Raw genomic sequence first — 16,575 nt, 5'->3', positions numbered from 1 at the left:
AACAATTTCAGTTGGCTGGCAGTTCTCTCAGCAATAAATCCTTGTTTGTTTGAAGAGGCTACTCCCAGTAATGTATTATGCAACCTGAACTTACGTGTGTGTGTGTGTGTGTGTGTGTGTGTGTGTGTGTGTGTTGTGTGTGCGTGCGTGTGTGAGAGAGAATATTCACTTTGAAAAAATTCTTTCCTTGTTTCTGTGATTGTACTATGAAGTCTCAGGGCTACCTCCCACATCAAGCTTTAAAGATATAGTGGGTGAGAACAGATTCTTACAGGGAGTGCTCTTCGCTCATTTTGTTAATTGTCTAACATCCTGTTTCCTGTGGCAGCTAGCTGTTATTCCTTGAAACTGCAAGAAAATAATACAATATGGATACTTGGGCCAAGATCCAAAGGAACTGTGCAGCTAGTTTTGTGAGTCCAAAACTGTTTTGGATTTGTTTTCTGGAATAGCCATCGTTAATAGCACATCGCAAGCCATTTTTTAAATTGAGGGGACATTAAAAGCAACTTATATGGTGCCAGAGCCTGCTTCGAGAGAAGAATAACCCTTCAGGTTTGCAGCAGCATTTGGCTATGCCCAGAATAGATTTTAATATTATTTTATGAAAGCCTTACTCTGTGTTGTGTCAAAACAGCAGCTTGCAACAGACACGTGGTAGGCATCTTAAAGCCAATTTATGTGTCATCTGACATTATTACGGTTTGGTGGTACACTCAAGGGCACGTTGATGTTTTGGCTGCTTGGGAGATGTGTTAGGGACACTTTACCCGGGCCGGAGACCACCAAGACAAAGTAGCAGAGCTTTTCCATCGAATGGAATAGACAGAAATGCTGATTATACTGTGGACAGTGCTGAGGCTCTGCAAACTGAATTTGTGACAACTCTTCTGTTTTCTTCACCTGAGGCTGACTCCATCTTCTATCGAAAGTCTATTTAGATTGAGTCAACTCTGGACATAATACTGTGTTGTGTTACCGTTTTGCTGCTTTCAAAGTCCTGTAGTAATAGTGGATAGCTTTATAATAGCAGACAGAGGAAGAAGAAGAAGAAGAAGAAGAAGAAGAACTACTTTGTAAGACAGTCTTTTAAAGGAACCTGGTCCTAAGCCATTTACTTCCTTCCATGGGTGTGTGGTGCCTTTACATTGATTATTTGTGGTTAAGTGGTGGCTGTTGTAGGGAAGAGTAGTTTTCTTTTGCCTTTCCAGCTGGGGCTGTTTTCCCAGCCAGTTTAGGCAGCATTGAGACATTCCCAGCCTGCAGTGTTCCCTTTTGTTTTGACGCTGAGCGCCCCTGAATGATGACCTAGTTGTTGTTGACCTTTTGTGGTATAACATTGTCAAATGGCATTGTCTGAAGGACAGTCCTTTTGCTTCTCCTCTGTGTAAACCCCAAGTGAGCAGAGCATTTCCTGAAAGGAAAGAGATAGCCATGTTGGGAAATGAAAGGATCTGTCCCATAAAGGCATATCCTACTTTTTTTAACACCTAGAATTCAGAGATGCCTGGGTTTACTGAGGGCCAAACTGGGCATACAGTGGCATACGTATCTCTTTGTTAATTTGTCTCCCTCATTCACACACAAAGCAGTGGGTAGGAGGAACTAGGTGGACATAGGGGACATACCCTGAGCCTCCTCCCTCCACTGCTTAACTTCTTCAGGGCTTTTGAAACAGATACCTTTCCTTTCAGCCTGGAATGCTGAGTGAGGCTGGGGGAGAAAAGACTCAGGGATGATGCACTTCAAGGAGGTAAAGTGGACAGGGAAGGAAGTGTTCCCTTCTGTCTCTTTGATAAAATTGAAACCTCCACCTTTTCACTTGAAAAGTGAATAACATGTGGTTGCTGCTGTAGTGTCTAGGCCTTAAGCCTCCCTAAACTTAAGGAGGTTTACTCACACTGAAACACTCATAGTACCGCCCATCCCAAGCAGAGATGTCTCCTGAATACTACATTTTTGATACTTGAAATAAATTCCTGTCTATTTCATACAGGCTGAAAATATTTCTCTGTAAATACTGGAGTGCATTATTATTATTGTTACTAATTAAATTTGCATCCTGTCCTTCCTCCAAAGATCACACGGTGGTTCTCAAGATAAAAATGCAAAATGAGAACACGAAATACATAATAAAATAAAAACAAACCAATAACCACCACCCCCAGCCACATTTAAAAGGCCATTGAAGGTTAATCAGCCAAAGGTTACAGAGAAACCTTTTCGCCTGCTGCTTAAAGATATGTAAAGAAGGTGCCAGGCAAGCCTCCCTGGGAAGAACATTCCACAAACCGGGAGCCACCACAGAAAAGACTCTTTCTCTTGTTGCTACCCTCTGGACCTCTCATGGAAACAGCACACGAAGGGCCTCAGGTGGTGATTGCAGGACTTGGGTCGGTTCACATGGGGAGAAGCGCTCCTTGAGATATTGTGGTCCTGAGTCGTTTAAAGCTTGTGCCTGATGTGTATCTAGGGAGGTATGCAGAAGGCCCTGCCATTTAACCTGGAAAGCAAGCTCTACTCCTTCATGCCAAGTATACTAAAAGGGGCCCTAATTACCCAGTGCTTCTTTGGCGATCACTCGTAGCCGAGTAAGATTGTCTTCCATAAACACGGTTTTAACAATGAGTCCGTAAGTGACTGTGGAGGCCAATTCTGGATCCACATGTCCTTCCACAGTGGGGACATTGGTTTCCAGGTGGGAGTTGATCATGGTGTGGATTTGCCAAGCGTGCCTTCCTCTTAGCACGTTTCTCCCTTGCGTCCTGAGTTTGAGTGTCTTCAAAGCCCATGACACCTTTGGTAAAGGCTGTTCTCCAATTGTAGCCCTCGCAAGCGTTTCCCAATTGTTGGTTTTTATACTACATCTTTTAAAAAATTGCCCTAAGACCACCAGCATTACGCTTTCCATTTTTAAGTTCGGAATAGAGTAGTTGCTTTCAAAGATGATTATCAGGCATCCGCACAACATGACCAGTCCGACGAAGTTGGTGTTGAAGAATCATTGCTTCAAAACTGGTGATCTTTCCTTCTTCCAGTACACTGGTATTAGTTCGCCTGTCTTCCCAAGTGATATGTAAAAATTTTCGGAGACACCATTGATGGAATCTTTTGAAAAGTAGGAGATGGCGTTTATAAGTGGTCCCTGTTTCACAAGCATACAGTAAGGTTGGTAGTACAGTAGCTTTGTAAACAAGCATGTTGGTTTCCCTGCAAATGTCCCAGTCCTCAGTACCTTGTTTTACTGCGGACCTCTGTTTCATACTTGACTCAACCATTAAGAATACTGAATGAGGGGGTGGTTGTAGCTCTTCAGGTTCATGAATGTGTACATAAGTGTGTGTGATCACCTATGTTTAGGGCAGGGATAAGAAGGGCCAGTGGACCTGCAGAAGATGTTGCTGTACAACTCCCATCAGCCCGAGCCAGCAAGGCCAATGGTCAGGGATGGTGGGGTTGTAGTCCACCAACATCCAGAGGGTTACAGGCTTTTGGGATGCAGCCAAGGAATTGGGGGCAATTGGCAGGCCTCCAGCTGGCCCCAGCCCACTGGCCAATGTGCCAGGTGATCTCCAGTCCTTGGATCAGCATGAAACTGTGACCCTAGCTTCAGAAGCCTTCAGAAGCTGGGCACACACACTCAGCAAATAACACTGTGCAACAGAAGTGGCAGGGAAAGGCTGTGTTGAGCATATTTACAAGCAGTTTATTCAGCATACAGTGGTACCTCGGGTTACATATGCTTCAGGTTACAGACACTTCAGGTTACAGACTCCGCTAACCCAGATATCGTACCTCGGGTTAAGAACTTTGCTTAGGATGAGAACAGAAATCGTGCTCTGGTGGTGCGGCGGCAGCGGGAGGCCCCATTAGCTAAAGTGGTGCTTCAGGTTAAGAACGGACCTCCGGAACGAATTAAGTTCTTAACCCGAGGTACCACTGTACATCCGGACAAAAGGAAAACATGACTTCTCCCCTTCATGTCCAAAGCAAGCAACTTAAAAGCAAAAATTATACACAAATGGAAGTTCCCAGCAAGCTGTGCTGGAGTGTAAGCAGACATGTGACACACAACAGTCTCATGCCTGTCCCTTAAGGTGGAATGGAATATTCTAACACAGGCTCCCTATCCCTGCTATTGGGCATAAGTGGCACACTTTGGCTGTCTCTGCACCACCACATTGTCCTGGCATAGCTGTGATTTGAGTCATAGAATTGTGGAGTTTGAAGGGATTCAAAGGGTTGTCTGGTCCAACCCCCAGTGCGTGGCCACCCCACCCAGTCTACATTAATCTGCACCTCAAGGCCAGATAGTCTATGCCGCCAACTTTGTAGGTGTAGTCCAAGTGGCAAAACATTAAACCCATTTTGCTGCTGGCAATATACAGAGCTACGTGGGGGAAACTAACCATGTAGCACTTCTTGGCATATGGTGGCAGCAGGACTTTGTCGCAGTGCAGCTGAAAACAATATGTATATTTATATTCTTAATGTAGCAGATTGAGAAGAAAGGCATAGACGTATGTAAAGGTAGCCCTAGATGCGTCATTGCATTGTTGATGATTCACTGATAACTATAATTGCTGCAGCAATTATGAAACAGCACACTGTGGGTTCTGACTTCACTAAAAGATATTGTTCCCAAAGCTTTTGGTAATAGCATATTCCGGCTCTTACCCATAAGGAATTATTTGCTGCTAATGGCATGTCCAGGGTAGATGGTTTCTTTTCATAAGTCTTCAGAAGCAGATGGTTAGTTACCTTCCCGGGAACAGACTGTGCAAGTCGATAACCCTTTGTTGTGTAATTCATTGTTCAGCTGCAGGTTGAAGTACATGTGTCTTAGAGTAGATGCTTTTATGTGACTGACTTACACCAGAAAATAAATCTATAGGGCAAATCTGGAAGAGCCACTTCACTCATTGCATTTTGGTTACATGAGAATAGTTCACAATGCAGAAGTGTTATGTGTTTTGTCTCCCAGCCATCTTCACATAGGTAGAAAACTGTGACGCAGTCCTGACATGAGGGATTAAATAACTGAAACTGAACAAGATGCATTTACACCAGTGTGTCCTGTAGAAGAGCAGCTTCTGTGCTCTTGTAGCATTTCCCTGCCTTGGTCCTTTGTCTGACTCCCATACTGTTAGCATCAGAAGAAGCTGTTCCTGCTCCGTTCCCACCTTTCCCCAGATATAGGTGAAGGCTTGATGTCCAAGGTGCATGGCTCTGCCTTGGTGTCAGGCCTTGAGCTCCAAAATTAGTTTGGAGCTTAGATGGGTCTGTTGGCAGGTCCAGGCTCATATATTACCTATTGGCATTAGGCTTGCAAATTATTAGGAGCATTGCATAACAGAGAAATAAGCAGGATTCTGAAAGTAGAACAGCAACAACCATATGCATTGGAAAGTACTATCACATGAAGGCTCGATGAATCGAGTAAATTGCCCTTTCAGTTCTTTCCCCTTGGAGAGTTGCTTCATCTTCTGGTAGCTGCTACTTCTGCTTCCTCTGATGTTCTGGCTTAGGTAGACTGAAGTGCCTCACCTTGCTTCTCATCAACCAGATGATCCTCAATGCAAATGACACAATTATGTTATAGATACAGGTCATACCTGTGCTAGGCAACTTGCTGCAGCCTATTGTGATCATTCCTATGATCAAGTGATTCAAGATCTTGGTAACAACATGTACTGGTGCTGCTTGTTTAGAGATAAAGTATCCTTTAAAAATCTATCTGCTTCTTATGTTGTGAGCAATTCCTGCAGTTAGAAAAACTCCTAAAACTTTATCTAAATCTGCCTTCTAGTAGTTAAAACCCTGCTGCTTGTCAATGGGTAAGATGGTGGGGTTTGCCCTTCTTTTCGATACCTTGCTAATAACTGGAATTTTGTCTAATTTTGTCCAGTTTTCTAATCTTCTGCTTTCCCCCTTCCCCTTGCCTCTAAGTGAAAAATGGAGTCCTTGCACCTAGTCCAGGGTTGCTATCAAATGCAGGTGCCAAGTTTCCTGCTGTGACTATATCTTTGGTTATAACCGACACCTGTCCATCCCTGATCTAGTACATAGCAAAGAGAATTTGGAGGTAGCAGGAGTGTCTAACGCTTGGGAATGGGGAGGAAAGAGAAGGAAAGGCACCTGTCCCCTGTGTGCCTCTGTGTATCAGGTTCTGGAGGAAAGGTGAGTCTTGTAACTAATCTCTTGGGGTTTTAGAGTTGGTTGGAAGCAGAAGTACTTTCAATGATTCCAAGTACTTCTGAACCTTGGTGGGGAAATTGAGAGTTGTGACACCTCCCTGAGGGGTGCCTGAGAACTTAAGGGGAAGAAGGGTCATACCACAAATAATTGATGGTTACTATGGCCAGCAAAAGAAGAAAGGGGAAATATCCTGGCCTGTTTCTTGTAGTTCTGTTTGATTCCTTCTCTGATAAAATCAGCCTTGTGTTTTGATGTCCAGAACTGCACACAGGGCTCCAGGCAGCATGGTATGCAGCCTGACAAGGGGTGGTTAATACTACTTCCTGTCTCTTGACAGAATTCCTGTTAATATATCCAAACATATGTTTGGGTTCGGTTTTACACCGTGCCCCCTAAACTGTAGTGTTCACAATATCGCAATGGCTGTCCTTTGCAAGTTCAGCTAATGTTTATTAGGTACTTTGTACATGCTCATTTTGGTCCTTGTAGTTGTGCTTCACTTTGGTTCTTCCTGTTTGGCTTGATGTCTTGAATGTTTAACTTAACTGCTAAAGATGTTTGCAGGTCCTTCCTAGCTTAATATTGCCCATTAATTTGATAACCACACTGCCCAAGCAATTATTCAATTAAATATACTGAAGTGCTGCACTTTGCAGTGACCTCTATGGGATATTTATGAATACTTCTAGATAGAAAATGTTTCTTCTCAGCCAGCTCATGTTACTTGTTTCTCTAACATAAGGAGTACAAGTAGTTCTTTTAATGCTCACATACCTGGGTCATCTCCTCATTGTGACTGGCAGGCTACACTGACAGGAAAAATTTTATTTATTAAATGTATTTCCTGTACCTTCCTTCAAAGGAGCCCAGGGCAGCAAGCATGTCTATACTAAAACAATTTCTTTAATACTGTAAAAAACAGTTAAAAATCCTAAAAAACAATCACCTACTCACAAAACTAAGAATTTCAGGGTTGCCAGGGACAGAACTTTCAACCATCAAATGCCTGAGAAAAAGGGAATGTTTAAATTTCTCTTAAAAGTTACTAGTGAATATAGATTAGAAGCTAGAGCTGTGCTGGAAGATGGTGACATGAGATTGTTGAAAAATTCTGTTGTGTTGAACGTCAAAAAGGAGAATTATCCTCACTAGCTTACTCCTGTTTTTATCTTTTGTAGAACTGGTGAGCCTGGCTGAGCTGATGGCATCTGCTGCTGAGATTTGTTATCACACCATGACGACCAGAATATCGGAGGTTGGGGAATTGTCCTTGGAGCCTTTGATTACTTGCAAACTATGCCTGTCTGAATATTCACTGGATAAGATGACGACTCTCCAGGATTGCAGCTGCATCTTTTGTACATCGGTAAGTGTTGACCGTGACTTAAGTAATAGTAAGGAACAGTGTTGAGAGCAGTGATGTTGGAGCAATCTGTGAAAAACAGGTTGCCAACTGAGTTTCCTTCCTCCCGGCAATGAAAGCTTTTTTGCCTTAACTCTCTACAACGAAAGTGTTTCTCCCCCCCACAACATGTACACATTATACATAAATAGAAAAGTAAATTGTTTTGCAGTGTACCTTATCTGCATATTCTTCCTGCTGCAGTCCTGACAGATGCCTAAATGCTTTTCTTTTTTCTGAAGTGGTGTTTGACTCTGTGTGTGTATCTAAATTGTTTGTTACGCCCAGGTGTAAATATGTATAAAATAAACCCATTTCTTAAAGATGCAACAGTCTCTGCTGCGCCTTGACTCCCAACGGAAACATTATCTGGATAAGCTCCTTGTTACCACTCGGCAGAGATTGGGGGTGGTGCGCAATCTTCGTAACAGTATTTAAGATGCCCACAGGAATTCATACAACCCAAGACACAAAGAGAAGCTATCAGCAGGGTTCTAAACTGCCCTTTCCTTATGCCTGAGGTAGGATTACAGTGGTACCTTGGTTCTCGAACTTAATCCATTCTGGGAGTCCATTCGACTCCCAAAACCATTCAAAAACCAAGGTGCGGCTTCTGAGTGGCTGCAGGTGCTTCCTGCACTCAAGCAGACGCCGCGTCGGATGTTCAGCTTCCAAAAAACATTTGCAAACTGCAACACTTACTTCCAGGTTTGCGGTGTTGGGGAGCCGATTTGTTCGACAACTAAGCCGTTTGAGAACCAAGGTACCACTGTAATTGATACTGAGTTATAGATTCAAGGGAGTGAAACTGTAGGCCTAACCCTGCTTACTTGGGAGTAATTGAATTCAGTGGGACTTACTAGACATGGTTAGAGTTGCAGCCAAACATGGCCTCGTGATGGGTCACTGGCCACTTCATTAGCAGTTTTTAAAGGCACTTTGTTGTTTTTACTATAAAAGACTAACAGGGCTCCCTCTCTGGAAATTTATTAACTTTGAAGGGAGCATCCAGGGAAGGTAATTGATTTGTACATATCTGTTGATGGCTAAGACATACATGCTGGGATGGCTGTCCTACAGTTTTATTAACCTTTCTTTAAAGGCTAACTTTTCTGCTTTGCAGGGCTAGAGTGAATATCTTTCCTCCATTTTTTTTTTTTAATTAAAGTTCTGGGAACAGGCTCTCCTGCACCACCATGTTACATAGGGATGAAGTACTATGTTAGCTATGTTGGGTTTAAGAGCATTGGCACTAAAGTCCCCAGTTAGACTTGTTGTTTGGAAAAACACCAGGACATAGTAAATCTATGTCACCAAGTTCAAAAGTCGTTCACTATGCAAGGATAAGCGGGTGCACCATATTGTGGAGACTTTATTGCATCGGGTGTGATGATAAGGATTACTGCAATTTCCCAGAGCAATATAGGTTTGCTGTCTAAAGTACACAGGGCGCTGTTTGTTTTACTCGGTAAATATTAGTGTACTAACCTTTAGCTTTGTGATTAGGAAGTGGTCTAAGAATAGTTTGTCAGCATCTGTACATTAAGAAAAGAATTTAAATATCAGTAGTTTCCAATCTCTCTTGCCTAGAGTACCAGGGCTGCAAACTTGAATAAGATATTGTGGGAGCCCAGGTAAGCCCCACCTTGCATAATTGATCACTTGACGCAGTGCACACACACCATTTGAATGGGAATGCCCATCAACTTTGTGGGAGCCTGGCCCCCTCAAATATTTTATTGTGGGGGCCGAAGCCCCCATGGCCCCAAGAGTTGGCTCCTATGTACAGTACTAATCATCTAGCATGGTGACAGAGTCCAGTCTGTACATTCTAGCCCTGAGTGCACTCCATGGCACATATCATACTACCAACTAAGTGATTGGCACCTGCAAGGTATCTGCTGGAAAGTTTGGTGTGACACCTGTCACTGCATGAAAAGGTGATCAGAGAGAACCTATAATCGGCACTATTTTTCTAGAAAAAGAGGTGCTGGAAGTCACCACGAACACCTCCCTCTCTCTCTCAGATTGGCAATGGCGCCCTCCTGAGTGGTGCCAGAACTGAGTTCCAGCAAGTTCCAGCTGAAAAAAGCCCTGCCTGTAATGTAGGCTCAATGTTAGCAGCATTTCCTACTATTGATAGAGATTTCTATGCTTTTTCTTAACTCTGTTACTGTGTCTGTGGCTAGCTTTTAACCACTCCCCACTAAAACAAACAGACAAGCAAACACAAACAAACTGATATCTGATACCATATGATAAAGTTATGATTGCCACATCATTCCTAGTCTTCTTGTCTTTACTCTTCTGCTGAGGAAGAAGAAGAAGAGGGGTTTGGATTTGATATCCCACTTTATCACTACCCTAAGGAACGGCTAACAATCTCCTTTCCCTTCCTCCCCCACAACAAACACTCTGTGAGGTAAGTGGGGCTGAGAGACTTCAGAGAAGTGTGACTAGCCCAAGGTCACCCAGCAGCTGCATGTGGAGGAGCGGAGACGCGAACCCGGTTCACCAGATTATGAGTCTCTTAACCACTACACCACACTGGCTCTAGGAAACTAGGTTGATCTCACGGTTGCATAGTTTGAGTCAAGCCTTCTTTCTGGGGCTTCCAACATCTCCCTGTAACACCTGTGTGTGAAGTCAGCAAGTGGAACAAAAGCACTGTTCCACATGAGTCATCATATTGTTGCATGCCAATCTCCAAGCGTTGCAACATTCCAGGCACAGTGGAGACTATGGTGTCTATGATATATGGTTTATTTACACATATATGATATGCAACCTGAATTGAGGAGGAAGAGTACAAACAATTATTATTATTATTATTATTATTATTAGTAGTAGTAGTAGTAGTAGTACCATTATCTGATTTCTGTGTTTCACTGCCTGTATGCATACTTTAATAATAATAATATCCCAGGAAGTGTGCAAGAATTCAGATGGTGGTGGTAATAATAATAATGTTTGCCCTCTTCCTCCTCATTTCAGATGGTTTAGCTCATTTTTATGCCATATGGACAACTGGGTCTTGATTGGCAGATATTGGGGGTGGGGAGGATGCAGTTTTGGGGCTTTGTAGGTCTGGCCATGGGTGTAGCCGTGGGGGGGGCAGTTGCCCCCCTAAATCCTCAAAAACTATTGAAAAGCAATAAAAATACTAAATTAACCTCAGTTTTGCCCCTCCAGCAGAAGCCTGCCCCCCTCAACAAAAGCCTGCCCCCCATAATGCCCTCTTATGGGGGGGGTTACCCATGAGCTCTCCCCAAAAGCTCAACTTTTAGGGGTGATCTCCCCTAAAATAACTTTTTTGCCCCCCATGGATCAAGCCCACTGATAACAACACTTAGAACCTTTCTTAGCCCAGGGAAGCATCCTAGAAAATTTTAACCTTGAGATATTTCTCTTCTTTCCCTGGTAGAAATTTCTAGTGTATTTGCAAGTGTGGGTAGCAAGTTACAGCTCAAATCCTCTAATCTTAAAATTGCGTTTGTGAATATGTTTTTAAATATAACTTTATTAAATTTTCTGTTTTACAATTTCAAATAAACAGTTTACAAAGCATTTGTGAATCTGTTTTGATAAAGGTGAGTAACATTTGTCATTTTCTCCTCACTTGCTTGGTCATCATCCATCAAGTTGTGGATTTTTACCCCAAGAAAGAAAAGAAAAAAGGAGCCCTTTCTACAGAAAGTTGATGCACGCCATGAGCTTGTCTTTGATGCATTTCCTCCATCTAGGTTTTGTTGTTGTGTTTTGAAGATTGCTTTAGGAAAGCCTTATTTACCACTTTCTGAGGAAATCATTTGCAGAAGTAAAACTGCTGCAGCAATATGTGGTTTGGGGTATTGAGACACCCCCTCGATTGCCACATACTTGAGGGCAATGTGAAGCAAGGCAGTTGGATTTTGTATATCACCAACCGCCTGGTTGTGTAGTTAAAATAGAGGATTAAACTCTGGCCTTCCCATTCCAATGTTTCTGATTTCAGCATGCACATCCCATAATGACAAGACAGCTGGCATAGGCAGCTCTGCTTTCTTTGAACATATATTTGCTACTTCATACTGTGGGGGGTGGGTCAGTAGTTGTCAGCAAAGGTATTGATATTCAGCTTCATCCTACCATTCCTGGTAAAGGTCATTTGTGAGGAGTGGTTGTAGGAATCATTATTAAAATTTGTATATGGCCCTTCACCTGTATATTTCACGGGAGGGGGGTTCACAGCATAAAAATACAAGATAAAAACACAAAATGCGTAATAAAAGCAAGAGAACAAACCAAACCAATAACCCCGTCCCACAAATGCATTTAAAAGACATAGAATGTTAGTCAGCCAAAGGTCTGGTTGAAGAGGAACATTTTCACCTAGTGCTTAAAGATATGTAATGAGAGCGTCAGGCTAACCTCCCTAGGGGAGTGGCTGGGGAAACCCAGCCAGATGCACAGTAGTAATAATAATAATAATAATAATAATAATAATAATAATAATAATAATAATAATTAATAATACAAAAAGGAGGAGCCTTCAGAAAAGGCCATACTCATGTTGCCACCCACCAGACATCTCATGGAGGAGGCCCATGGAGAAGGGCCTCACATGATGATCTGAGTGTCTGGGTAGGTTCATATGAATACTCCTTGAGGTATTGCGGTCCTGAGCTGTCTAAGGATCATTGTGGCCGATGGTCAAGGATGACAGATTTCCGTCCAGTAACACCTGGAGAGTCAAAGGTTCCCCATTCCTGTTTTTTCAGGCACGTATATGGTCATCTTGAAAGGGATGTGGGTGGCACTGTGGGTTAAACCATAGAGCCTAGGACTTGCCGATCAGAAGGTCGGCGGTTCGAATCCCTGTGACGGGTGAGCTCCCGTTGCCGGTTGCTCCTGCCAATCTAGCAGTTCAAAAGCATGTCCAAGTGAAAGTAGATGAATAGGTACCGCTCCGGTGGGCAGGTAAACGGTGTTTCCTTGCGCTGCTCTGGTTTGCCAGAAGCGGCTTAGTCATGCTGGCCACATGACCCGGAAGCTGTACGCCGGCTCCCTCGGCCAATAAAGCGATATGAGCGCCGCAACCCCAGAGTTGGTCACGACTGGACGTAATGGTCAGGGGTCCCTTTACCTTTACCTATATGGTCATCATACTGATTCCTGCACTCTATGGCTGTTACCAACAATTAAAAGAACTCCTTTGTACTAGCTGAATCAATGTGATAAACACTCCTCTTGAGTTTGGATCAGCAACGGGGGAGGCAGTCATGGAAAAATGGTCCTTGCACAACTAGCATAACATTTTTTGAGTGACCTTTTATTATTTGATTATAGAGCCAGAGCCAATTAATTTCATAAGCTGAAGCTTAGAAGTACCATTGGAAAGGATTAACAGCACCCAAGGTGAACAATGAATGGTTTTTGCAGCTTGAAAAGTACCTGTTGTATCTAGAACTTCATTGAAAATATGATTCCACCTTTCCAATTTAATGAATCTCCAAGGTGGCTTCCAAACTATCATTTAAGATAAGAACATTAAGCAATTAAAATAACAACAGGAATCCTGGGAACAACAAGGAAGAACCCTTACCTAGAATGTGGTTTTTAAAAATACCATTAAAAAGTTTGCACAAATAGTGTGGGCTTGACCAGGTGCCCAAGTGACAGAAATGGTGGCTCCATGTGAATCTTTCCAGTGAAGGAACTCCAGAATCCCACCACAGAGAAGGCACCCTACTCATAGGAGCAGTACTTACACCATTTCTAATCCCTATATGGGACAAATAGTGGTCTGCAAATCTCAGCTGCAAATCCTGAGAAATCTCTACCATATGCAATTTATGTCACTCTTGTATTCCTGTTGAACTGGTGACCTGGCTTGCATGCCAAGGCACCTGAGCCACAAAGTTCCCAGGAGAACAATAAATCACACTGACATGGAATGTTTGGTTTATGGGTTCAAATAGGCCTCAGCTTTAGTGGTTACAGATGTGAGTGGTTTGGCTTAGGCCTTGGGAGAAACTGGACTATATCTTGGCTCCTGTTCGTCTGCAGGGAGTCCACGGAAGGGTAAATCACCAATAGGAGGTGCCCTATAACTTACGTCAGATAGTGGCACCCCAAGGATTCCCAGTATGGGCTGTGACATAGCTCTAGCCCACACCCAGGCTTCGGACAGTATTCACATCCCGGATCCCTTTAACAGGATACCCTTACTGAGGATGGGCAGGCAAGGCAGCAACCTCCCTTTCAACCAAACAAAGGCTTACCCAATGCCTAACCTCACAAAAGTTGTGACGATTGCTACTAGGTAGGCGAAAACCAAATGGCCAGTGCCAATTTGCCAAGTGGAAAAAAATCCTACCCTGCCCAACAACATGGCGACCGACAACTGCCATAGCAAGGTCATATGAAAGGAGGGTGGGTGGGTAGGGTGATCTGATGAAGAGGCAAGAAAGAGGGAACCAGCTGGCCACGCCGAAATTACATGGCCCATGGCCACACCCACTCTGGTCGTAGATTGGCTGGAGCTGTCCCCAGGGCACAGTGATGGCAGCGTACCTCCCCCTATGCCGGAAAACTGTTGAGGCTCGGTTGACTGGCTGCAACGCTGTACACTGGATAAAAGGTGAACAGACTTGCGCATCACTCTAAGCCAAACTATGGTTTAGTGCAAACAAGCAAATTCGTGGGTTCCCAGAAAGAGGTTTGCAGCCCCTTTGCTCTTCCTCTGGTCTTGCTGCTGTCAGCTAATCCAAAATTTGGCTTAGCGTGGCATTTGAACTTGAACACAAGGTTTGTTTTGCTCCAGATAAACAGCAAGCTGTAATGAAAGCTTCTTATTTACTCCTTATGGTTTGTCTGGGGGAGACAAAACAATGAGCCTGGATTCAGATGCAGGGTCATGAATTAGCTCAAAGAAGCAGGGCCAGAGGTACAGTGAAGCGACGGTGATCTTCTCCCTGGGAACCTATGCATTTGCTTATTCGCACCAAGCTACAGTTTAATTTAGAATTGTGTGTAAGCTGGCCAGTTGTTGTGCTGCATAAAACAGTAGGCCATTCTCATAACAGATAGGCAGTGGGTTTATATCTACATGGCAGTGGAATGATTCATCATTTTTGGAATGGCCTGGGTGCAGTAGGATTTTAGAAGGTTGTAAAGTAATTGCAATAGGAAATGTGGCAAAGAGGCAATTATGGTCAAATTGGTGAATGCATGTTTGTAAAAAAGCATGGGTTATTTCCCCCCTTTGCTGAATTTTGCCCACAATACCTAGATGAAAGCACCATTGAGTTCACAGGAGTTTATTTATCCAGGTCACGACTGGACCTAATGGTCAGGGGTCCCTTAAAAACAAAACAAAACAAAAAAACCCTCCAGGGATTGTACTGATACTCTGTGGGTGGATCCACACCATACATTTAAACACATTCAATACATATTTTAAACACATGACTTTCTCCAGAGAATCCTGGGACCTGTAGTTCCCACCTCACAGAGCTACAATTCCTTGCTGTCTTATGTAGGGAAAATTGGATGAACAGGACCATATAAGATATAGGCACTGGGTGAATCGTGTATGTAAAAATACCCGAGACTCTTTCAAACACTGTGGGCCACGGTGCTGTAGTTAACTAATGTAGCAAATATCAAACTACAGCTTGTGGGTGTTGTGTGCTGCTACCTTATAAATAGCCATTGCCATTTGGATAAGCTGTGGAGCTGGCACAACTTTTTATATGAGCATCGGCTTTCATTCAAAAGCTTATGGCAATAATGTCAGTAAAGGAGGGAGACTGCAGTGGAGCACAGCTCTGGGACTTTTTTCAGAGCAGGAGCAGTGATGACCTCTCTGCTGGAGTGCCAAGGTAATTTACAAGTGAATGAGGTGATGAGGCTTTTAAGTTTTGCTGCTGTGACAGATTAGCATAGCAGTTTAAATAGTAACATGTCCTTGCAAGATTGTTTTGCATTTCTAATTAAAAGCTAGAAGTTGCATTTCAACTAGCTGATGTTCTTCAGTTAAAAGCTCAGCTTCCTTTTCAATACATCATCGTTTCCTGTTTATTTGTCTTCCACTCACCCACAGAGTTGTGCCCAGAGTGGCTCACAGCAAAATAGTGTTCATTTGATAGAAATTCAGAAATGTATTGGGAACCAAATTGGAAAGAATCGTAAAATCAGTAAGTAAATTCAAAAAGATTGCTCCATGCACCATTCAGTCTTCAACCACTCAGAGACCATATCCAATCTCACTTGTGGTAGTGCAAAGTCCAGTCCTGGTTCTCACCCAGAGAAGTGGGAACCCATGCAGTCAGAGGCAAGCCCCAATGGGTTCAGTGGAGTTTATTCCCTGGCATTGAGTTTATTTGACCAGGAATTGTGGTCATCCTGATGCTCATAAATTGGGTCTTCAGCTATGTACTGTTTTCCCCTGCCTGGCGGGGTTGACTACAGGGGCTGTTATGAAAACTGGTCAACCTGGATAGCGCGGTCTGGCCATAACAGCTTTTCTATTTAGGGACTAAATACCCAATACTTCTGTTTCAGTGCTTGACACAGAGACCACTCTGCAACGTTCCTTGTGGGGAAGCCAGCATAGCTTTCCATCCCTGCAGCAAAAGATGATTTAATAGATATCTGTATATGTGTGCATGCAAGGAACAAAAGGAACAGAAGCAGGTTGGTACAGTGAGCCAGAGAAATGATGGTGTTGGGAGGAATTCAATATAGCACTATGGCAGGCCTTTCCTCAGCGCAAGCGTTTCAGTTTGCCAGCCAACATGTTGCCCCTCTCCTTCCCTGTGTTGTACTGACACCCCCACCAGCCAGTTTGGAGGGGTTTGGGGCAGAGGGAGAGAGGGGGAAGCCCTGACGCCCTAGTAGAAGTCCTTGCACAGCCTTCCACTAGCAGGACTTGCAGAAATCTTTTAAGTCTCCACTCACCTTTCCTTCCAAAGGGAAGCAACCCCAGCTTC

General features: G+C 43.5%; 1 protein-coding gene across 4 annotated transcripts in view; it reads left to right on the top strand.

Moving 5' to 3' along the window:
- Positions 1 to 16,575, top strand: part of RNF144B (ring finger protein 144B) — a 74,531-nt gene that overhangs the window by 36,146 nt on the left and 21,810 nt on the right. For 3 of the 4 annotated variants that reach the window (XM_077933240.1, XM_028737602.2, XM_028737601.2), the window contains one exon: positions 7,377 to 7,564. In XM_077933240.1, coding sequence (XP_077789366.1) covers positions 7,400 to 7,564 — 165 coding nt within the window. In that variant the 5' untranslated portion in view covers positions 7,377 to 7,399. Of the gene's footprint in view, positions 1 to 5,892; positions 6,181 to 7,376; positions 7,565 to 16,575 lie in introns of those variants that run through there. The other variant, XM_028737604.2, reaches the window with a different exon arrangement.

This window comes from Podarcis muralis, chromosome 8 (assembly GCF_964188315.1).
Source record: "Podarcis muralis chromosome 8, rPodMur119.hap1.1, whole genome shotgun sequence".
Classification (NCBI taxonomy): Eukaryota; Metazoa; Chordata; class Lepidosauria; order Squamata; family Lacertidae; genus Podarcis; species Podarcis muralis.
This window is presented reverse-complemented; position numbering and strand designations above follow the sequence as displayed.